General features: G+C 36.7%; 2 protein-coding genes across 4 annotated transcripts; one reads left to right on the top strand and one right to left on the bottom strand.

The window, feature by feature from the left end:
• Positions 1 to 497: 497 nt before the first annotated feature.
• On the bottom strand, positions 498 to 4,284 carry LOC112777801 (uncharacterized). Of its 2 annotated transcripts, XM_072229856.1 has the most exons (5): positions 4,054 to 4,284; positions 2,369 to 3,022; positions 2,187 to 2,277; positions 1,022 to 2,087; positions 498 to 829 (listed from the first exon to the last, which is right to left on the bottom strand). In XM_072229856.1, the coding sequence occupies exons 4-5, from the start codon at positions 1,560 to 1,562 to the stop codon at positions 651 to 653; spliced, it is 720 nt and encodes a 239-aa protein (XP_072085957.1). In that variant the 5' UTR covers positions 1,563 to 2,087; positions 2,187 to 2,277; positions 2,369 to 3,022; positions 4,054 to 4,284; the 3' UTR covers positions 498 to 650. The 2 variants fall into 2 exon arrangements, with proteins under 2 accessions (XP_072085957.1, XP_072085958.1); XM_072229857.1 differs by lacking the exon at positions 2,187 to 2,277 and having other exon boundaries at positions 4,054 to 4,256.
• A 385-nt stretch (positions 4,285 to 4,669) lies between these two features.
• Positions 4,670 to 11,325, top strand: LOC112790613 (uncharacterized). Of its 2 annotated transcripts, none has more exons than XM_025833098.3 (8): positions 4,670 to 5,242; positions 5,347 to 5,487; positions 5,921 to 6,148; positions 7,235 to 7,442; positions 8,216 to 8,352; positions 8,693 to 8,773; positions 10,363 to 10,429; positions 10,530 to 11,325. In XM_025833098.3, exons 1-8 carry the CDS (start codon positions 4,956 to 4,958, stop codon positions 10,893 to 10,895), a joined length of 1,515 nt encoding a protein of 504 aa, XP_025688883.1. In that variant the 5' UTR covers positions 4,670 to 4,955; the 3' UTR covers positions 10,896 to 11,325. The 2 variants fall into 2 exon arrangements, with proteins under 2 accessions (XP_025688883.1, XP_025688884.1); XM_025833099.3 differs by having other exon boundaries at positions 5,916 to 6,148.
• The last annotated feature ends 11,862 nt before the right edge of the window (positions 11,326 to 23,187 follow it).

Genomic DNA, 23,187 nt, shown 5'->3' with positions numbered 1-23,187 from the left:
CGTTGTGACTGTGGTGAATTTTAAGTGGACTGCATACCATGTCGCCATGTCTTTGCTTGCTGTGCAAATCAACGATTGGATTGGCAGGTGTACGTTCATGATGTTTACAAGATGGACCAGGTCCGAAAGGTTTATAGAGCTAGGTTTAGACCACTTGGGAATCCTACCACATGGCCTATGTATAATGGACCTCGGTTCGTACCAAATCCCTTTTTGAAGCGAGTGACAAAGGGTCGGCCAAAGATGACCCGGTTCTTAAATGAGATGGACACAAGAATGTTACGTCATCCAAGACGCTGTAAGCAATGTGGGGCTGAGGGCCACAGTCGTAGTAGATGCTGACAAGTTGGTGGTTTTAGTGCAGGCGGTGTTGCTCAAAATACCTAACTATTATTATGGTGGCATTCAAATTTGTAAAATTTATATATTTTATGTTGTATCAAATACATTATGTTGCCACTTTGTCACTTTATATTAAACTAACAAATACTATGTCTTTCAACACATTCTAGTCATGCTACTTATAAAAGTCAAAATATTTCATACACAGAGTCTTAATATGTCCAACACAAAGTACATGTCTTTTTTACACAAAGTCCAGATATTTCTTACACAAAATCTACATATTTTCCACCACATATTCTAACATTCTACCTTCTCATTCCCCCCTTGACATATTTGCAAAAGTTCTTATACTTTTTCGCAACATTTGTAAATGTGGACGGCGTGAATCTATTTGCACTCCGACGTGGAGGATCAACTCTTAGGTTGTATCCTTTGCCTCCAACAGATGAAGATGAGGTCCCACCTATTTCTGTACCTGTCCAACCTGAAGAAAATTTTAAGATAACAAAAGTATCAACCTAATAGCAATATTCTATGCAATAAATTGTACTATCCAGATAATATATATATATATATATATATATATATATATATATATATATATATCAACCTACAAGCAAAATTCTACACAATAAAATATACTATAAAGATATCAATCTATTAAGGGTTACCTTACCTATACTAGGCCCAGGGTCATCACCACAGTCATCATCTTCACCATGTTGGCCATCATCGACCTCATTGTCCTCATTGTCCTCTTCTTCCTCATCGTCATCATCATCGTCCTCGTTATTACCGTCGGGGGAGTCTACCAAATAGTCAACATCATCAACGTCATTACCCCTCATACTCTCCTCGATGAGACCCATTTGGATGCGATGGGAGTTATCGCTATTAGCAATACCTCGACCGCCTTCACTCCTACTTGAGTCAACAGATAATCTGCCTCCAGAATTTCCTGAAGGTGAACGAAACCGAATTCGGGTATCCAATGACCTCTGACCTTGGGTCAGGACATTCTGGTGCGTTGATTTGGGTGGGGGTACTTCACTCACATTACACGACTGATTGACCCACTTCTGTAGCCATGAAGCCAAGCAGCTGGCTAAATGATGTCTGGTCCCCAGTTTCAAATGGCGATACACATGGAACATATGGATTTGAAGATGGTTGGAATGACGGTGTAAAAGGCGATGAGCAATAAGTCTGAGGAACATACGGATTTAAAGATGGCGAGATTGCTCTTGTAGTGGTGTTGACTGTGGAGGTTGTTCCCTTTGTAATGATGGTTGCGGCTCGGGCTCGTGTGGCTGATTCGGGTTAGCAACACCCTCTTGATCTTCTTGTAAGACCAAATCAGACAAGTGCAAATGAGTCCCGTATTTTCCTCGATACCAATACATGTAAAGCTCTAACGGATGATGCAAAGGCACATGCTCATGAATTAGGACATGACTATATCGGTTGGTCCACTGCATTATCCAAAATCTGTGTGTGACAGACCAATCCAAGTTTTTGGATCCGATCAAAATCTCATCATGTTGGCCATCTAGAGACCTCTCCTGATGTGGGACACCCTGTACGAACCCAAATTGTGTCCTACACCTATCGGTTGCATGCCATTCAAGAGTCTCAAACAATATCAACGGTACCGTTGCACTCCAAATTTCTGATTGACTACGAATATCTTCTGGAATGACATCTGCCTCTATCCGATCAACACCGTAAGCTTCCCAAACAAACTGGATTGGATAAAAAAATATTATTAAGCACTACATAATACGAACGCATCAAGAAACATGTATATCTAGATGTTTCTATATCAATGGATGAGAACACACCTGGCCTTCCTAAACTTCATCTAACAATCTCCTGAAATAAGCAACAGTATGATATCTATATGGCCAATTATGATGCTCCCAGTTACGCCATCTGTCAACATTTTTTTATTACTAAAGTTTCAAACCAGATATTGCAATAGGAAGTAACATAATATTCAATCTCATTTAAAATTTGATATTACCGGTTAGCCAGTGGAAAGAACCGCGGGGTTCTAGAAATCGGAGCAAGGAACGGCATACGAATCCAAGCCCAGATATGCAACAATGTCAGTGGACCATCAATCACTTTACAATCAAATCGAGATGCTCTACACAATGCTCTATACAAGTGTGCTAGGGATGCCGATCCCCAGCTAATTTCGTGTATCCGTGAGAAGTCACGAAGCAATGGAAGAAATTTCCAGTGAACCGCTGACCCAGACTTATCAGCAAATAAGATTGACCCAAACAACAACAATATATGGCATTTAACATACTTTTTCATGGCAACTCGATCATTTAAAATTAATCCTTCTTTCACATTTCTAATCCAGGTCATGTTGATGTAACTTCCTCTGCAATCACTGGTTCTCGGTGCAACTCCAAATTGATGTAAGCATTCAGCTTCCATGGCTTCCTGACTAGTCATGGTTGTTCCTGTCACGGGAAGACCATTTATTGGAATACCTAGGATTCGAGTTATATCCTCCAACGTAACGGCGCACTCACCCGTTGGGAGATGGAATGTATGAGTATCTGGATGCCATCTCTTTACTAGAGCTGTTACCAAAGCTGACTGACCTTGGATTGTATAATCCCAGTGGGTTCATGTGAAGACACCTCAAAGTTTTTGTGCCCTACAAAATATAGACGAATAATTAACTCAAGTTATTTTTTGGTAGTTAATCATACATGAATACAAAGACTTATAACTAACATTAAATATACACCGGAACAAAAAATAAATTAACTTCTCTACTTAATTGTCATTATCACTAAGCTTCTTATCAACAAAATGAGCATTATTACTTATATTTTAACACAAAAACTAATTAATAATTATCTCTAATAATTTAATTATTTAAATTATGACAATAATTAGTTCAAATTGCTATCTATTTTATTACAAGTATAATTTATACATTAAATTAAAAGTACTAATTTACATTCTCATACAACTCAAATGAATTTATAAGATTATTCACAAACTTTACTCTATTACTATAATTATTTATATTTATTAATCAACATCTCTAAATTTATAAAATAAATCTATTCAGGTGGTATCAGTAATTTTAATCATTCCACTAAATTTTAATTACCATTTTACTAACAAATATAATTACTAAATCTATAAAATAAATTTAAGAATTCTAATTTATATTCTCCTACAATCTAAAATAATTAATATAATTATACAGAAATTAAACTCTATTAATAGTGCTTAATTAAATTATTATGCCACTAACACTAAATAAAAATTATCAAAAATTCCAGCAACAACGGTCATCAATAAAACTACCCACTAAACTAAATTCTAATTACCATTTTACTCTAACAAATACAATTAATAAACCTATAAAACAAATCTAATCATATAATAACTAATATTCTACTAATTTCTTTTACCTACAAATTATTATTATTATTATTATTATTATTATTATTATTATTAAAATAATAATAATAATAATAATAATAATAATAATAACTTAAACAAACTAACTAACATTATTATATATATATAAATACAAGTCTGTATGACTAAACTAACCATTACAACAGAAAATATATGTTTAGCTACAATATATTTACTATAAATTACATCAAATCTACAATATAATTACTTTTCTATTTATATTGAAAAAAATTTAACAAAAATACTTACATAATGAAATTGGCTAAGATAGTTAACAATATGAAGTTCAGGACGATCTACTTCTCTAATTTTTTTTTCTTAGGCATTGTGGTTTTTATTTATTGTAAATGTATGAGTTTGGAACCATGAAAGGTAAATGATGAAGAAAGGTTGCTGAAACTGAACCAATTGGAATTGAAAGGGATGAATGAAGAGAGAAGCAAGAGATACTCTCGTGCAATTGCTTTCAAGCCCCACCCATCCCATGTGCATGGGGCACACGTGGTTAATAACCACAAATCCACAATACTGAAGCTCAGAATTGTAGAGTCTTTCTTTACCATTGATCATTGTTGATATAACTCTGTCCGTTGAATTGATGAAGAGTGAAATCTGAGCCTCAGATTTCGGGCATCATTGCATTCACCGTTCGATCTTTCATAAATTTGTTTTTGGCCGTTCGATTGTCTTAGAAATGTGTTCCAGTTGCATTCAAATCTGAGGGTCCGATTTGAGAAAAACTGACCCTCCGATTTGTGGTGTTATAAATTTGAGCCTCCAATTTCTCTTTTGTCATCGTCCGTACCCGAAAATTACACACAGAATCCCAATAACTATAAAAAATACTACTTCAGTCTCAATATACAAATTAAAAAGCGCCATGCCTCCTGGCCCGGGTTTTTTTTGTTTTTCCTCATTTTTTTTTCTTTACTGACCGGGTTAGGCATAAGGATGGTTTGGTTCCCTTCAGAACCATACACTTGTCGCACTATTAAGCTGCCCTCCACAACAGTCTGAGTCGTGTTTTGTTTTTGTATTTTTGTCTCCTTTGGCAGCTCAGTTTCGAAAAATAGAAATACAAAATCTAGTACTCTGCTCATCTGCTCCATTTTCCACCTTTCTCCTCCGTCCTTGGTTCCTCCACTGCCACCATGTCTCCGTCAGTCGTCGAAACCGGCGGCCTCCGACCGGTGAAAATAAACGGTTTTCACAATGAAGACGACCATGCATCTTCCGACTGCAAACACTCCAATGGATCTCTTCCCTCGACGACGTCGTCATCGAGGATCATCGTCGACGCAATTCCGCCGAAGGAGTTTGAGAAGCTTCGGAGAGTCCTCGTTGCTTCGGCGAAAGGGTTCTCAATCGGAGCGGGCATCAAGGGAGGCCTCGCGGTCTTCGCGATCTTGTCTCGATTGACGCGAAAGCAACGGCAAAGGTAAAAAAATAAATAAAATCCGGGGGGGGGGGGTGGCGGAGAAAGACATTAGCGAGTGTGTGCTTTTTTCGCGCCTGTGATATAATTGATAATTGATTCGTTAGGAAGGAGCTTGCGGTGACGAACGGCGAAGCGATTGTAGCTGCTGTGAAGGAGACTCTGAGATACGGTTTGTTCCTTGGAACCTTCGCCGGAACGTTTGTTTCCATGGACGAGCTTATTGGTGCTCTCGGAGGTCACCGTAGGCATGTTCTCTGTTTCTCTCTCTCTCTTTTCGTGTCTCTGCCAGAATGTAGATCCTGTTGAAAGTTCAGGAACTTTAACCTTAAACCTTACTAAATTATAATGAATTTTGTAAATTTAACTTCTTTTTCTTCTGGATTCTCCGTTGCATGTATGTTCTATTAGTTTGAAGTTGTGGATTAGTGATATACATTGATTTTTGTCACAACTGAGATATAAGTGAGAGTTTTACTGTTTTAATATATATCAAGTGCAGTTAGCCTAAGAGTAGTTAGAGTTAGTCAGCATAATGGAAGTTAGTTAAGTCAGTTTGTTGGTTAACTAACCCTAACTACTGTTTGCTTAAGTTAATTCTACTCGATATATTGCAAAAGAGAGTGATTGTGATTGGTGTTGTTGTGCTTGTGTTTGTGCCTCTCTTGTGTTGTAGTTCAGGACAGCAAGGTGGAGAGCCTTCCTGGCAGGGGCTCTTGCTGGGCCATCCATGCTTCTGACTGGTTTGGAGACACAGCACACGAGCTTGGCCATTTATATTCTCATGCGTGCTGCTGTGTTAGCGTCTCGGTGTGGGATCAAGAGCAAGCGGTTTGGGAGATATTGCAAGCCTCTCACCTGGAAGCATGGAGACATATTCCTCATGTGCCTATCCTCCTCCCAAATATTGTACGTAATGTTGTTGTTATGTACCCCTTTTCTGGATATATAATCTTTGCTGCCTTTTTTTTGTAGGAAACCTTATACACATGTATACACATGGCCATGCATGTGCATGTTGCTTCTTATACTGTTCCTCTTATGCTCTCTGTTTTACTTAGTTATTTTGCCGTTCAAGTTCTGTGGCAGTGAGAGTGTAATTTCTGCTATGAGATATATAAAATTGAACGGTCTAAATACAAACATGATGCATGATGGGACATTATTGGTCCATTTGTTCGATGTTGCTAACCCTAATTAGTCAGGCAAAGCTTAGGTGGTGATCTTGATGTTGACAAATGATGTGTAATATCTGAAAACATTGTCTGTGTTTCACTTGACTTCATAATCTGAACCTCTTTAACTTTCAGCATGAAATTGAAATTGCAGTTGTAATATTCAGTTCATTGATAAGCATGCGTCTAACCGTCTGTTTATATTGATTAAGTTAGCAACTGAGCATGATGTTTCGTGAGTATTAGAATCCTGATGTGCACAAATATCATGATGAGTTGCCAAACCAGTTTTACTAAAGGTGTATTTATGAGTTTCATTATGGAGGGGTTGATGTTTGAAGGATATCCTTCCCTCCCCGCCCGCCCGACCCCCCCCCCCCCCCCCAAAACTGAAACTCAGAAAGTGGGTCAGTGGTGCCCAGTAGATTAGTTTTGTAGTAGTGCCTAAATGACTGGGGATACCCTAGTCATAGACCTAACAATATTCTGCAGTTATTTGTTTTATTTAATCTAAGGTTAACTGAAGCTATAGGGTCTTGCCTTTTCTGGATTATTAACAATTTATTTATCTGTATTTACTCATTTTTCCAGATGTGAAATGATGAATATCTTTAGTTTTCTGGTATGTTAAAAGATAAAAAATAAATAGGAAGATAATAAGGAACGGAAATGACATTTCACTGATATATTTGGTGTCCATCTCAAGATTATTCCAGATAAACCTTTTTATTTACATCATGGAAAATGTTCTACTTATTATGTAGTAGAAAAAAATATTTGGATACCTATCATTAAGTATCGCTGAATATTTTGATTTCAGGTCTGCTTATATATTAAAGCAAGAGAGTTTGCCATCTTCATATAAGTCTTTCCTTAATAAACATGGTGGGAAGGATGCAGTTATCCTACAAGGTGTAAAGGAGATAGCCAGTGGCAAGCCTTTTACTAATTTGGAAGCAATAGAGAATTACTACAAGACCATTGGTGTTGATGTGAAATTAGATCCAAGTATGAAAGTCCCATGCTCGGTATGAAATAAAGATTGTTCTTCGTTTCCAGTCTTATTTTTATCTTTTGATCTCAGCAAGTGTAATTACAGTATAGGTATAGAAATTAAATAAAATTAAACATTTATCTGTGTTCAATATCGGATTTAAAACCCAATTTGATATAGTTGAGGCAATTATTTTACAGTAATCACCATATTGGTCCCTAACAATATTAGACAAATTAGTCTCTACTAAAATAAAATGACAAATTAATCCTGTCTTTTAAAATTAAACAATTTAATCCCTCTACCATAGTAATATTAGGGACTAAACTTTGTCTAACATCTAAAAGATTAGGGAACAATTTGTCAATATTCTTTGAGGTACTGCGCAAACCTATTTGAGGTACTGCGCATTATTTTACAATTGAATCATGAGAAATGTGACTGCTACGATGAATGCTATCTCATTTGATTTGAGATTACATTTAAACTCCAAACCCACGCATTCCCTTTAATCGATGTATAGACTCTAGTGGAAACATATAGGTTTCGTTTCTGTTCTATGCCCTAACATAGTTCCCATATAAATTTAATCAGGGTTGTGGTATTTAATTTCCCATTATTTTATGTCTTCTATTGGGTCCTATGGTTGTAGTTTGTGATAATGGCTCGATGAATTTTATTAAACTGTGCAATTGTGATTTCAGTTTCAAACATTCATCAGAATTGGTTATATAAATTTTGTTACCCATGTATAATTTGTTATCATTGTTGCTTCTTTCAATGTTCAAAGTCAGTGATGTTTTGCAGATTGTACATGGGAATCAATCATGTGGAGAACATATCCTTTCTTTTCTTGTTGAAGCCTACAAGAGAGCATTACCTGTTTATCTTCCAGTTTATCTGATACCTGCCCTAATAGTTCACAGAAATGGACTTTTGAAAAGGTGATCAGATTAGAATAGCAATCAATCTTGCACATTACCTAACCTTTTGTGAGACCTTTATGAAATATATGTTTTGTGAAATTTTAATTACTGTTTAAGCTTTGATTCATGTTCTACTTTTACGGTGGCTTTCCAGTTTCCAAAGTGATTACAATAGTGCATTATCTGTGGCACAAAGGCTGGTTTTACTAAATGGGCTTTGCTTGACATTAAGTCATTCTGTTTTGAGCCTTCTCAAATTTAGCACCATATGCACCTTGTGCTTGGAGCCTTTTTATGACATTCAATATGAGAATATCCTGCTTATTCTTATTGGCCATTTTTAAATGCTTATGTGCAGGCCTAACACAATATTGGCCAAAGGTCTTCTTGGCACAGCAAGATCAAGCTTATTTTTATCTGTTTATTGTGCATCTGCCTGGTTAGTTTCATGAACTTGTGTGGACTATTCTTTATTTATTATGTTCTTAGTTGTCTTAAGTTTTGAATATGGTTTTTTTAAGTGAACATGGTCAAATTTAGGGGTGTTTACCCACTACCTGAACCAAATTGTAATAAACCGGTTTCAAATATATAAAACCAACTAAACCCAACCATTTATGAAAAATGATGTACCAATTAGAAATCCTTTTCTTCTCTCCCACTCTCACTATATCCTTAGTCTCTTCCCCAACAACAGCCATCACACCACTCCATAATCCAATATCAAAGAATACAGGAAATTTTAAATACAAAACAATTCTCAAATGCAAAATTAATCCATTGCCAATCAACTCAAAGGGTTCTATGGGCATGTAAGATCAGAGACAGTGGATATCTTCTGGGATGTTGAGGTTTGGAACTTGGAACTGTGATTGTTATCCACTCTCTTCCCCCTGTTTTTTTTTTTTCTTTGAGAATCAATAAATGTGCATGGTGCCTCTGGAGTTGTAACAGCAATCCTGTGTTGGCGGAGACTGTGACTGCGATTGTGGAGCTTGCTCCAACAGTTTCAATCGCACTCCAGCGAAATCGCATGCCTCTGACCATTTCAGTTGTGCTACATCTCGTTCCTATTGCTGTCATCACCAATGTAGTTCTCTTCTCTCTTATCCTCTCTGCCGTGTCCCTCAACTGTGCTGGATCTGCCTCTGCCGCCACAGTCGTCAGTTGTACCCGGTTGCATGCCACTGCTCGTTAGACAAGGCCAGTTTAAGTTCACTACGGCAAAGCACTGAAGCAGAAGCAAACATTCTTCTCACACGCACGCAGTGAGTCAGCAATGGCAACAGCAGAACTTTGCAAGCAAATCACGCATGAAAAATGGTGGTGACTATGTTCCTCTGTCCCCCCCCCCCCCAAAAAAAAAAAAACAAAGAAAAGCAATAACAGTCTTATTTCACTAGGTGGGTTGGCTGGATCAAATGATACCATTGTGTTTGTTCATACATAACTCTTTATACTTTAATCTCTTTTGATGAGCTCATTCAGAGTTTTCTTTGGTCTCCTTCTACCCCCTAGCCACCGAACTATCTCATCTAATCTAATCTATTCCACTCTCTTGACTAGCTGTTGTTCTGGCTTTCTACAAATATGTTAAAACTACCTAAGGCAAAACTGTGAAGAAAGCAACAAAAAAGGAAAAAGGTGATATACATGTCATTACATGAGATGACAGATCATAAGTGATTTGGGATAATGGTGTACAAGTGGTTTAAACTGGTTTTAATGGATTGGTTGACTTGATCCAATAAAAGCAATTATAGGTTTTATGTTTCTTCCCAAAATAATTCTGGTTTTACTGGATAGGTTCTGCTTAGATTAATGTTTGGATCCAGATATGATTGTCTAGAACATGCCTAGTCACATTGCAATATGTTTGTATATTTTTGTCTGCGTTTAGTAGCTTTTTTCTTTTTCTTATTCTCATTCTTTTTATGTTCATCTCACTGAGAAATTCTCAGCATGAATTTTTTAAAAAAAAAAAGAGTGAATAATGATTATAAGATGGATGCCTTTGTTCTTCATCAGGATGTGGACGTGCTTTCTGTTCAGGATCTTCAAAAGATGTAATATTCCAATGGTGGCCATGGGAACAGTATGTTGCAACTAGCATAATTGTGTTAACGGTTTATGTACACTTCTATTTGTCATCCTGTTTGATTGTTATAAAACTCAAACTTTGCATTCTTGTGCAGTTCCCAACGGGCCTTGCATTGGCTATTGAGAAGAAAAGCAGGCGAAGAGAGATATCATTATACTGCTTTGCACGGGCCATCGAGAGTTTCTTCACATGCTTAGCAGATGCAGGATATCTCCCTCACTCAAGGAGAATCAAGAGAGCTGATGTAGTAGTTTTCAGCTTGTCAACAGCTATCATAATGCACTGCTATGCTGAGGAGAGGGATGTTTTCAGATCCAAATATCTTAATGTTCTTGACTGGGTATTTGGTGTACCGCCTCCTCCATGTGAAACCCCGCGGTGCAACCCACAGGGCAAAGGGACAACAAATATGCCAGCACCAGCAGAGTATTCTTTACCCGGGAAAATTGCACTTGACTAGGCGGTACATTGATGATGTTGCTTTCCCCAGGTGACAATTAGAGCCTGATTATTGAATATACTCAGTTAGCGAATGATAAGTTATGGTTATGGTGAGAACCACAATGTGTTTACTGTGATATTCTTAGCATCTGTTTTGACTATTTTATTGAGTTGGCGGTGATGACGTGTGATGAAGTTATCATGTCGTTGTGCTGAGTGTTATCATGCTTTTGAGTTATTAGATGAGTTATAACTTTTTTTTGCCGAGGTATAGGTTTCATTGGCCGAGTTATAGTTAATGGATCAAGACTTGTTCTTTGAGTAAAAGGTGGCAATTATTGAGTAATATGGAATGAGAAAGACTGTAACGGTCGAGTTATAGATATAACGACCGAATTATGTGTTGGTAATTTATGAGTCATGAAAATCCTAATGTTCTTTTGACCAAATCTCTGAATTATAGCTTGTAGTCGCTAAGTTATAATGATCAGATCACAGCTCCAAAGCTTGACTTGTTTATATTTAAGAGAAGTAGATTGAGCTTTTATGAAAATCGAGTTATAACTCAGCATGATATGGAAGAGATGCGGTTGTGTTATAATTCAGAGATACGAGTATTAGTCCCGTACGATCAAGTTGATAATCTTAAAAATAAAATTGTATCAGTATAATTTTGAACGAGCTTATAAATGATTGTTTGTTAGATTGATCCCATAAAAGGGATCTACATATGTTGTTTATTGATTTGGAAAAAGCGTATGATAGGGTGTCAAGGGAGGTCTTATGGAAGGTTTTAGAAAAGAGGAGAATAAGGATCGCATATATTCGTACAATTAAATACATGTATGATGGGGCCATAATTAGTGTGAAGACTCAAGGTGGTGTGACAGAGGAATTTCCTATTGGTATAGGATTACACCAGGGATCATCCTTAGTCCATAATTTTTTACATTAGTCTTGGAAGTATTCAGAGCACATCCAAGAGCCTGTGTCATGATGCATGCTTTTTGCCAATGATATCGTCCTTTTGGGAGAGACAAGAGAAGATCTAAATAAGATGTTAGACTTATGGAGAGAAGCTCTAAAAGTGTATAGTCTGCGCATAAGTCGTAGCAAGACGGAATATATGGAATGTAAGTTCAGTCTGAGAAGGAAAAATCCTAATATAGAGGTGAAGATTGGAGAAAACATCCTACGAAAAGTTAAAAGTTTTAAGTATCTTGGGTGCATCATACAGGATAATAGAGAGATTGAATAGGATGTAAATCATAGGATCCAAGCAAGTTGGTCAAAATGGTAGAGTGCATCTGGTTTTATTTGCGACAAAAAAGTACTTTTAGAACTTAAAGGTAAATTCTATCGCACCGCTATAAGACTGGCTATGCTTTATGGTACGGAGTGTTGGACGGCCAAAGGGGAACATGAATATAAGCTGAGTGTGGAAGAGATGAAAATGTTGGGATGGATGAGTGGTCATACGTGATTGGATAAAATAAGAAACGAAGATATAAGGGAGAGAGTTGGAGTAGCACCCATTGTGGAAAAGATGGTTGAATCGTGTCTCAAGTGATTTAGACATGTGAGAAGAAAACCGATAGAACACCTAGTCAGGAGGGTGGATGAGATGGAAGATGGACAAGGGGTAAAAGGTAGAGGAAGACCTAAGAAGACCATCCGTGAGGTGGTCAAACGAAATTTACATATAAACGATCTCTTTATAGACATGATACTTGACAGAGTACAATGACGTCGTTTGATTAATGTAGCCGACCCCACCTAGTGGGACAAGGCTTTGTTGTTGTTGTTAGACCGACGCCAACTTATAAGTGTTGGTTTGTTTGATTGATTCTGACTTTTAGTTATCAGTTTGTTTGAAGTGATTCTGACTTATAGGTGTCAGTTGTTTGGGTTGATTCCAACTTTAATGTTGGTTTATCGGAATATGCGAGTGTGTAGGAAAAATAGTAGCCAAACTAAAGACATGAATAAAGAAAAAATAGTAGCCGAACTAAAGGCATGAATAAAAATAAAGAATGATTAAGTTAAAATAATGTACTATTTATTGAGAATTATCCTCTTAACATAGAAGGTATAGGATACAATGTCTCGTTAAAACTATTCCAAGCAAAATCGAGCGTGAAAAAGATCTTGCGAGTGAAAAAAAGAGTACATCTTCGAGTCTTGACTTATAACTTAGCTGTGATATAACTTCAGAGAAGTTACGTTCCAAGTACTAGATAGTTCTTTGCCTAATAGTGTTTGAAGGGTATAAGTCCCTTGCCGATCACCTTGCTAATTCGAAAGGGTCCTTTTGGTCGTCTTCTTTTGATTGAGTTGGTTTATTAATTTGCCGGACTTGTTTAAGTTTTTATATTTCCATCTGTCTAACTGCTTTTTCTCGAAATTTTGCTAAAGTCTTCGGCTTGGTGATAGCAACAATCTCGTGGAACTTGCTAAGAGGAAGACCACTCTTGAGGATATGGAGGTGGATGTCGGGGTTGAGGTTGGGAATCTCCTTTGTTATCTTATTGAACCTCGTCATTTAGTCACAGAGACTTTCATGTTGACCTTGTTTGGTTGTGCTAAGGTAGTCGAAATCATGGACATAAATATTGGATGCTGCAAAATTGTTAATGGAGAGATCGGCCAATTCCTAAAAAATAGAGATAAAAAATAGAGATAAAACCTGTAGGTAAATGAAAATCAGAGTAAAACAGAACCATCTAAAAATTTGGGAAAAAACCGACATAATATTGGCTCAGAAGCACAATTATGAAATATCATTGAGTGGAACTTAGTGACATGTATGTTTGGGTCTCTAATCCCTTATATGGCTTTAGCGTGATTAGTAGGGTGAAGTTCTTCGGCATCTAAACTTCATGATTTTCTCGGAAAAAAGGGTTTGGACGTCTTGTTAGCATCTTTAATGTTGTGACTTCTACTAGAGGAGGAGTTCCTAACACATGTTCGCCATCATTATTAGCATGCTTGCGATCTTTCTTGTTATTTAGGTTTTTTGTTGTTGTGTAACAACTTGGTTACCCTTTGGACCTCGGCCTCAAGCGCAACGTTCTTAGCTAATAATTCGGCCTAAGTTGGTGGATGAGGTGGTGAAGTTTGCTCATCAGCTATTATCGAGATCCTACAAAAAAATGGAATAAAAAGTGGGAAAAGAAAATGTGGGGCAATGTTAAGGTTGGCCCACGGTGGGAGAGATATCATGTCTTCTCCATGGATGAGTTATATGTCGGACTCCAAAGAGCACCAAACAGGGTGGATACTTGTAAAAGGTATTCCAACACTCAAGTCAGTAATAATTCAAAGAAGAGAAAGAGTGTGACTTAACTGACTATTAGGTTTTTAGATGTCTTTTACCTTGATCTAATGTTACCTTATATAGTCTGAATAGAGACTAAGCATTTTGAATATACTTGGTCAGTGAATCATAAGTTACGGTTGTGGTAAGAACCTCAATGTGGTTACCGTGATATTGTCAGCATCTGTTTTAACTATTTCATTGAGAAGTTGATGATGATGTGTGATAAAGTCATCATGTTGTTGTGCTAAGTGTTATCATGTTTTTGAGTTATGGGTTGAGTTACAACTTCTTTAGGCCATGATATACGTTTTATTGGCCGAATTATAGGTAATGGATCAAGATTTGTTCTCCGAATAATAGGTGGCAGCTACCAAGTAATACGGAATGGACCAGATTGTAACAGTCGAGTTATAGATATAACGACCGAGTTATATGTTGGTAATTTATGAGTCATGAAAACCCTAACGTTCTTTTGACCTAATCTTCGAATTATAGCTTGTAGTCGCCGAGTTATAGTAATCAGACCAGTTTTTAAAGAATTTAGGATAAAAAAGTATTTGGAAAAGTAAAACAGACTAAATTTTATCTTTTTAAAAAAATGGATATATTAGTCTTTAGAAAATAAAACGAGAATAAATTAGTTTATAATAGTGTTTTTACACAAATGACAAATCGGTCTCATATTTGTTCGTCTTTGAGAAATTTTATCTTAAACAAATTGTTCCTTGAGAATTCAAAAGTAATGAAGAGTAATTATCTAAATTAGTCCCTGAGAATTTTAAAAACGGACATTTTAGTCTCCGAAAAAAATGAATACACATATAGATCCCCATAGTTTATCTCTATTGGCCAAAATAGTCTCCAAATTAGTTTCCGACGTAACTAACGGAGAATACTGAGTTGGCACATTAACTTGAACACGTGGTCTTTAAGTGTCCATGTGTGCTACATCCACGTGTGTGACGTCCACATATGCGAGGGGACAAAACAATGCTGGCTTTCTTCTCCTTCACAGCCATGTTCTTCGTCTACCGCATTCCCTTCTTCTCCTTCCTCTTTTTTTCAATGTCAACCCTCTCCCTTTCTCACTCCCTTACACCTCTTGACAACTACCTCCATCTTGAATCTGAAGAAGCTGACATCATCCATCATAACATCTCCACTTCATGCCTCCCCTTAACCACTTTATCATCTGGGGAAGACCTTCCTTCTTCCTCGCATCCAATCGAGATTGTTCGCAGCACTGGGGCTCCGGTCCATGCTCTGGTTGTCGAGGTCGCAATTGCCTTGGCCTCTGATCTTCACCCTAAACCACTCCCAAAAGGTCTTGGCGGTGCCTGCCTCTTCTGCAACCCAATCAGTAGCAAAAACATTTTCGTAGCAAAGCCTGTCGACGAAGAGCCCTTAGTCTTAAACAACTCAAAGGACCTAGGCTCTCAACTACTAGGCCAACTGGGCCTCAAGACTTCAATTCGCATTGGTGAGGCTGCTACCTGTGAGCTTGCTGCATATCTCCTTGATCATGATTTCTTTGCTTCTGTACCTCTAACAACCCTCATCAAATTCTCTTATGCTTCTTTCTTCGCTAATGGCGCGCTTAAACTCGCATCGCTTCAACGCTTCATTGGTCACGCTTTTTATGCTGGCAAGTTGGGACCTTCTCTCTACTCTGTTTCCCCTGTTCACTAGATTAGAGTCTTGGACATTCACCTTCTCAACCATGATAGACACGTCGGTAACATGCTAGTTATGAATTCTAGCTTCGTTTCTGGTGTTGTTGAAAAATCCAGTTAATTAATGACTAATTAACCCATAAATTAGAATTTATTCTAGAAAATAAAAAATGTGATTTTTATGACTTAATATGATAGAGGAGATTGAAACGAGAATTTCGATACCAATTTTATAGAAATCGGCTTAAGATTGGACCGAACGGGCCAAATCGGACCAACCGGACCCATATTGGGCCCTTAACCTAACCAAACTAAACCTAAAACCCTAAAAACAGCAGTCTCTCTCCTCTCTAAACCCTCAAGCACGCTGAAAATGAGAAAGGGAGTGAGGGGAAGAACACTCTTCCAAAGTTCCAACTCTCATTTGATCCTCAAACCACCATAACTTTTGATCCGTAGCTCCGATTGCCGCACCGTTCGCGGCCACGCGTTCACCGTGATGAACTCTACAAAATCCACTACTTTGTTTTTGAGGTAAGCCACGATTTTGTTCCAGTTTTCTCAGCCTTAAATTCGAATTTTATGGAGAAAAAGTATTGAGATTTTGGGCTCTTTGATGTTATAGGACCCAACTATCTTGAAGGAGATGATTAATCTTGTCTCCTTGATCTTTCGGTGTGGTAAGATTCTCAACCCTAGTAGAATTTGTTGGTTTATGATGTTTGGGTATTGAGTTGTTGTGATTGGATGTGATAATTGTGGCTTAGGTAGTGTGTATGTAAATATTGAAGCTTGATTGAGGTTTTAGAAAGCTTGGAAAAGGGTTTTGGTGTGTTAAAAATCTGTTCTTAGAGTGTCGAAGCCTTGAGAGCTTGTGAAAAAGTGATTTGGAAGTGCTTCGGGTTGAGCGGAAAAATCGGCTAAGGTATAATCTCGGTTTCCTGTATCTAAAATATAATGTAGTGTGAAAACTTAGGCTAGAGGCCCTAAGATAGGAATTGAAATGTTGATGTTGTTGAATGGTTGAGATAAATTATGTGGTCATATATGTGATTATGAATATTGATATTTTGATGATATGATGCATGAGAGATATGCATGTTTTGATATATGCTTGATGATCAATTGAGGTTGAGTTGTGGGTAAAACCATGTTGGTGGTGGAAATGATATTGATTATATGTAATGATGGTTGATTGGAAGTGGTGTTGTTGAAAATTGGGATGAGGAAGAATATATGACTTGATAATGTGTTTGAAATTGAGTTATTTGGTTGAGATGGGTTAAAATGGTGGGATGGTGGTTTGTGATTTTGATAAAAATATTAATGTGTGAGTTGAGGAGGCTTGAGGTTGATTTTTGGTATGTTTTGGTTGATTTTAAAAAGGGTTGGAATTGGTTTGTCTTGAAAATGGCACTTTGTGGTTTTGTATGAAAATGTAATTTTTGGGCATACTCTGATGGAGCATAACTTGGACTCCGGATCACAAATTTGTGCCAAACTTATTTAGAAATAAAATTGGATTCGGGATGTGTATGCCGCTCAAAGAACGGGTGAAAAATTATTTGAAACAGAGAAGTTATGCCCGTCGGAAGTTTGGGGTTTGAAACTGTGAATTCTGCAGCTTTTAACTTAGTAAAAGTTTTGGCAGAACGCACTTCCCCGCGTAAGCGTGGCCGATGCGCACGCGTCGTTTTCAAATGTTCACTACCCACGCGTGCGCCTGGCCGACCCGTACGTGTCGATGTGCAGATTCAATTGCCCAGCCAAATTCCCGAGAGTTGTGCGAGAATTGGACTAGCTTTGTGCGTGGGGCACAAAACGCACCCACGCGTACGCGTGGCTGACGCGCGGGAGTCACCCGTCTTTTCTCTTCTCCACGCATATGTGTGGGCGACGCATATGCGTCACTATACTTTTGGCTTTCCACGCGTGCGCGTGGGACCCTGTTTTTACCCACATGGTTGATTTTTGAGTTTTCAAAGCCAAATTTCATACTTCTAAGCCTCTGACCTCACCCCTTATGTCTTAAATCATTACGATATGCCTAGCAATGGGAAATGAGCTAGAAAATGTGGTAACTTGTGAATGAAGAAAGGGGAGAATTAATGATCAATGATGGTCAAAGATGATTGTATGAGATACGGAGGATGGCGGTAGAAGTGCCTTATGTGCCATGAGTCGAAGGGTTGTATTTGCTAATAAATTAGCTGGTTATGGATTGAATTATGAACCGAATGGCTGAGTTATTGCCGAATTACGGCGGAGCCATTAATGAATTATGGCTGAGTATGATTGCATATATGCTTATTGAATGAAATATGAATGTTGCACTTTCATTATCTGAGATACGAGTTTTACTGGGTGAAAGCAGTGGCTAGCCACCACGTGCTCCAGGTGGAGACTCGATACTCTGTTGACCCTATGTCGTAAGTATGGCCGGACATTGTCAAAGTTCCAGATGAGCTCGCCCCCGTGAATATACACCAGTGAGGGTGTTGGATATGAGTTATGAATTATTTTGTGAATAACTCAAGTTGGGGATGCACGATAGAGAGACAGTCCAATAGTTAGCTACCAGGACTTGTCGGGTTGGCTTTATAACCGACAGATGAGACTCATCAGCCATTAGGACAGGCATTCATCAGATGCATATTATGTGAATTATTTGGAATTGCCTAATTGACTGCATATTACTTGCTAATTGTCTAAATGCCATATCTGCTTCCTATTTGTATATCTCCTTGTCTGATATTATGGTGTTTGCCATATTATATTACTGCTGGCGGTTGGGAAGTTTGAAGGATTTGGAAAGGAAAGTATTAGTTAGACTGAAGATTTTTAGTCAGTTGCCATTTATGGTTTAGTTTATTTATAAGCTTTGATTTATCTGTTGGAAATTCTAGGATTGTCTTCGGCTTTTCCAAGACATTACATGTTAGATATGTGGGCACTGTTACATTACTAAGAACCTCCGGTTCTCACCCATGCAAATTTTGTGGTTTTCAGATGCAGGACGTGAGGCTCCTCGCTGAGACATGCTGGAGACTTTTGGATTAGCGAAGATCCTTGGTTCTCAGGTCTTTACCTTGGTTTTATATTTTCACTTATATACTTTTATCTCCACTAAATAATACATACTGTGTTGACTCCTCTTAGAGGTTGTTTTGGAGAATAGGTTTTGTATTTCGCCCTTCGGGTTTCCTTTGGGTTCCTTGCCTTTTATATACATGTATATACTTTTATGCTCGAACCGGTTATCTTCGCAACCGGGTCTTAAGTTTTTGATATTTGTGTTTTTGGCACTCTTTGTATATATTCTCGCGTTAGCTCATCCTTTATCCGTTACGCAATGTTATCAACCGGAGTGTTGCACTTTTCAATTTACGATTTTGTTTTACCTCTTTTTCTTCAAAGGCTCATAGTTATAAATATTCTTTTACACTACTATACGTACTAAATTTTAATTTTGAGGTCGTAATGCTTTTCCATCTCTATTTTATGACTTAAGCATAAGACTCTGCATGGTAGGGTGTTACAGTTGTTGTTCATCTTGTTCCCATCGACCATGTCTTCTGCCTCCCTAAGTGGCATGATCCTTATTTTGAGTGGCTCCATTGACCACAAGTTTCTACAATGTTCTCCAACTTAGAACTTGATTACATTTCAAAACTCAGTCCATTTAACGACGCTCGAATTCAAAGATATGAGCTTCTTCTATTGAGGGAGTCCTCAATTAGGGTTCTTCTTGTTTGCACCGTTTCTTGAAGCATGTTGTAGCAACAGGGCTTTGCCACACCGATATAGGTTACTGATGATGAGGCAGTTTTTTGGTGGCAAAGAAACACTGAGCGATTTTTGTCGAGAGGAGAAAAAGGGTGAGAAAGGATATGGTGGAAAAGGAAAAGAGGAGGAAGAAGAGGATGATGGTAGTTCGGTGGATGAAGAAAACCAAGGACTTTTTTGTCCCCTCGTACACGTGGACACTTAACGTTCACATGTGTAAGTTAACGTATCAACTCAGGATTTTTTGGTAGTGAGTCACACCGAAAACTGGTTTGGGGAATGTTTTGGCCAAATGGAGAAAAACTACAGGGACTGATATGCGTATTAATTTTTTTGGACTAAAATATCTGCTTTTAAAATCTACGGAGACTGATTTAGATAATTACTTAGTAATAAATAACTTAATAAAAAATGTAGACATTGAACATGTATTAGGTTTCTTCGTTGTTTTTCAATCGAATTCTAACAACATGCATGTTGACGTATTTAATTTCTGCATAGCCTGTAAATGTCCTAGTAAAAACGTGTGTTTGACTTTCCTTTTGTTTTCTATTTTTATTTTTATTTTTAATTTTCAATCTTTAGAATTTTACAAAAAAAAATAAAAACAGGGCATAAAACTAAAAAATGTGTTAGGCAAAAAAAAATAATATTATCTAAGAAGAAAATTTGAATGATGCAAAGGAGGTTGTAATTGACAAGATGTTGTTGGGTATACTTGATTAAAGATGTAACTGACAGAGGTAGCAATGTAAAGCGTTAAGGAAACAACTGTAGGAACGGTTACTAATTCAAACCTGAAAACTAGCGAAGATATTATAGAAGTAACTGTTAATGGACATTAGATTAGTTTATAAATAGAATTTTGGGCAAACATTATAATGATTTCAGTTCTTTTAGGAGAACACTTGAAAATGGCAACATAAGTGTTCTGAAAATTGAACCAGACCGACCGATTCAACCGGATTAACCAGAAACTGATCTCTTAGTCGATTCGATTGATATGAAAAATCGTCTGACAAAAGCAGGTAAATAAACGGTTGAACCGGTAGTTAACCAGTGAACCACTTGAACCGGAAGATTTTTTTCCAGTTTTCAATTTAAAAAAATAAAAATACATAAACCCTAGTTGCCAGCGGAACCCTTTTCTCTCTCTCTCTCTCTCTCTCTCTCTCTCTCTCTCTCTCTCTCTCTCTCTCTCTCTCTCTCTCTCTCTCTCTCTCTCTCTCTCTCTCTCTCTCTCTCTCTCTCACGAAACACCACATACTCTTCTCCTGGATCCCTTCACCTTGCATTGCCAGGTCTACTCGGAGCTGCGGGCATCACTGCCTCTGTCCTCCTCGTCGTCGGCCACCCTGAGCACGTGTCTCTGTCCTCGGCGTCGAGCCCTCTCTCTCGGACATCAAGCCTCTGTCTTAGATCCCTTCTCTGTCTGAATTCACTTTTCTTCCTCCTTTGCCGTCACTTCTCGTCCCCCTTGCCATCGTAAGCAAAGCTGCTTCAATTTATGTTTCTTAGTTTGTTATTTTACTGATTTTGAGTTACTGGTTTTTCTGTCTTTGTTCATTTTTGTTTATTTTGTTAAATTTTGATAGACAATGGTTGATAATGTTTTGTTAAATTTTCTAAAATAATTTTGTTATTCGGAGTTACTGATTTTCTGAAATAATTTTGTATTTATTTGTAGTATAAACGAATGCTTTATCTCATTATTAATTTTATAAATGTCTTAGAGGGTTAGACACAAATATTATAGCTAAAACACAATCAAATCTTCAAATTATGCATGAATCTTGCTGAACGTGGTTGGTTAAATGGAACAAATGACACCGTTTATCTAAATTCAAAGCCAAAGCCATTGTCTCGATACACAGCATTCAATTATGCATAATTAATTTATAGCTGAAGATACCGTCCATTCATTTTGAGTGCCAAAATAAAAGAGAGACCCAATGAGGATATACTTTGACTTGTCTGCAATTTCACAATATTGATGTTGCAATTATCGGATTTTCTTTTACAGGAGGAGAAAAATAGTAAAAATGCTGCTCCTTTTCAAGCAAATCCGCTTATGAATGGCCTTTCCCCTCCTGGTTATCTTGATTGTCAAGAAATTGAGTTTGATTAGATTTTAATAATTAATTAAAAGTTTTTTATTTTGAATTTTTAATAATAAAATATAAACAAATTACTATATCAAATAGTAAAATTTTAAATTTTATTAATTTAAAAATATTAAATTTAAATCTTTAAAATTGTATATTGAATTTTTAATGATTTTTTTATATTCGATTAAATCCATTCAATTATGATTTTATTCTAGTTAGACTATTGAACTATCACTTAATTGATTCAATAATTAGTTCGATTTTTACAACTTTTGCTAAAACAATTTCAACTTCAGAGAATAAAATTGGGAATTTTGAGTAATTCCTCTAAAATCTGAATTCAAACTTATATTTTATTTTTTATTTTTAATTAAAGTTCTTTACTTTTATTTATTTTTCTTCATTTTCTTCTTCCTTTCTCTTTTAATATTTGTATTTTTTATTTGTCTCTGACGCCTTGTATTTTTTCTTTTATTTTTTAATTTCTGTTGACACTACAAAATAGACATTATGATACCTATATTTTCTATTAAAAATAGAACAAAAATTGAGTCAAATAAATTAGCACACCCAATGAAATATTGTCAATAGCTTATAGTTTTGTCAAAAAAAAAAAAAAAAACACAAGTACTGAACTTGTATACGATTTATGTAGTGTCAAAATTGTTTTTAGATACTCAAAAGTTAGTGTCAATTGACATGTCAAGTTCATTTGTAATATCTTCTTCTACTTTTAGTAATGAAAGAGAAAAAAAAATTGAAAATATTTTCATACCTCACACCATGGAGGTTACTTTATTGTCAATGAGACATGATGGCATGGCCATATCCATCATGGATGAAGTGCATCTCATACAAACACTATGGGTGGCCATCTAATAGTTTATCACCGGAATTTGTCCCCTTCATAGCTACACAAGGTTTGATTAATCTTCTTTACTCACCAATTCAAAATCATGTTTGCCATAATCTATGTGTTAGTGCTGCTATGAAAAAATTTTCAACTTTTATGCCACGGACTTCACTTGGTTAATTGCCTACTTCTTCAAATAAGAGTACAATAAGGGATAATTATTTTTCTATTTCTCAAAATACAAGTCCAGTTTTTTCTAATATGTCAATAACATTATTGTCAGAAAGCTTTATGGTTACTGTTGATACATTGGCAAAGTTTTATCAACGGATAAATGTGAATAATTATAATTTGCCTAATATATTAACTTATCATATGACAAAAATACTTAATTCTTTTATTGATTTGACAAATATAAAGTATGAGCAATTAATCTATAAAGTAAATTAAATTGCTAAAATAGTTAGTATAAAAGATAAAAATTTTTTTTATTGAAGTACAAGAGATAAATGCAGAACAAAATCCTCTTGAACATGATATGTATTTGGGTAGACAAGATCAAAATGATGGTA

The sequence above is a fragment of the Arachis hypogaea genome, chromosome 3 (genome assembly GCF_003086295.3).
Source record: "Arachis hypogaea cultivar Tifrunner chromosome 3, arahy.Tifrunner.gnm2.J5K5, whole genome shotgun sequence".
Classification (NCBI taxonomy): Eukaryota; Viridiplantae; Streptophyta; class Magnoliopsida; order Fabales; family Fabaceae; genus Arachis; species Arachis hypogaea.
The sequence above is the reverse complement of the archived record's forward strand: the minus strand, read 5'-3'. Positions and strand labels throughout refer to the sequence as shown.

Coding starts and splice junctions, on each gene's coding strand:
- LOC112777801 (XM_072229856.1), bottom strand. CDS start 1,562: ATGTTCCTCAGACTTATTGCTCATCGCCTTTTACACCGTCATTCCAAC. Junction 830..1,021: donor TGACCCTGGGCCTAGTATAG/GTAAGGTAACCC, acceptor AATTTTCTTCAG/GTTGGACAGGTACAGAAATA.
- LOC112790613 (XM_025833098.3), top strand. CDS start 4,956: ATGTCTCCGTCAGTCGTCGAAACCGGCGGCCTCCGACCGGTGAAAATA. Junction 5,243..5,346: donor ACGCGAAAGCAACGGCAAAG/GTAAAAAAATAA, acceptor TTGATTCGTTAG/GAAGGAGCTTGCGGTGACGA. Junction 5,488..5,920: donor GCTCTCGGAGGTCACCGTAG/GCATGTTCTCTG, acceptor GTTGTAGTTCAG/GACAGCAAGGTGGAGAGCCT.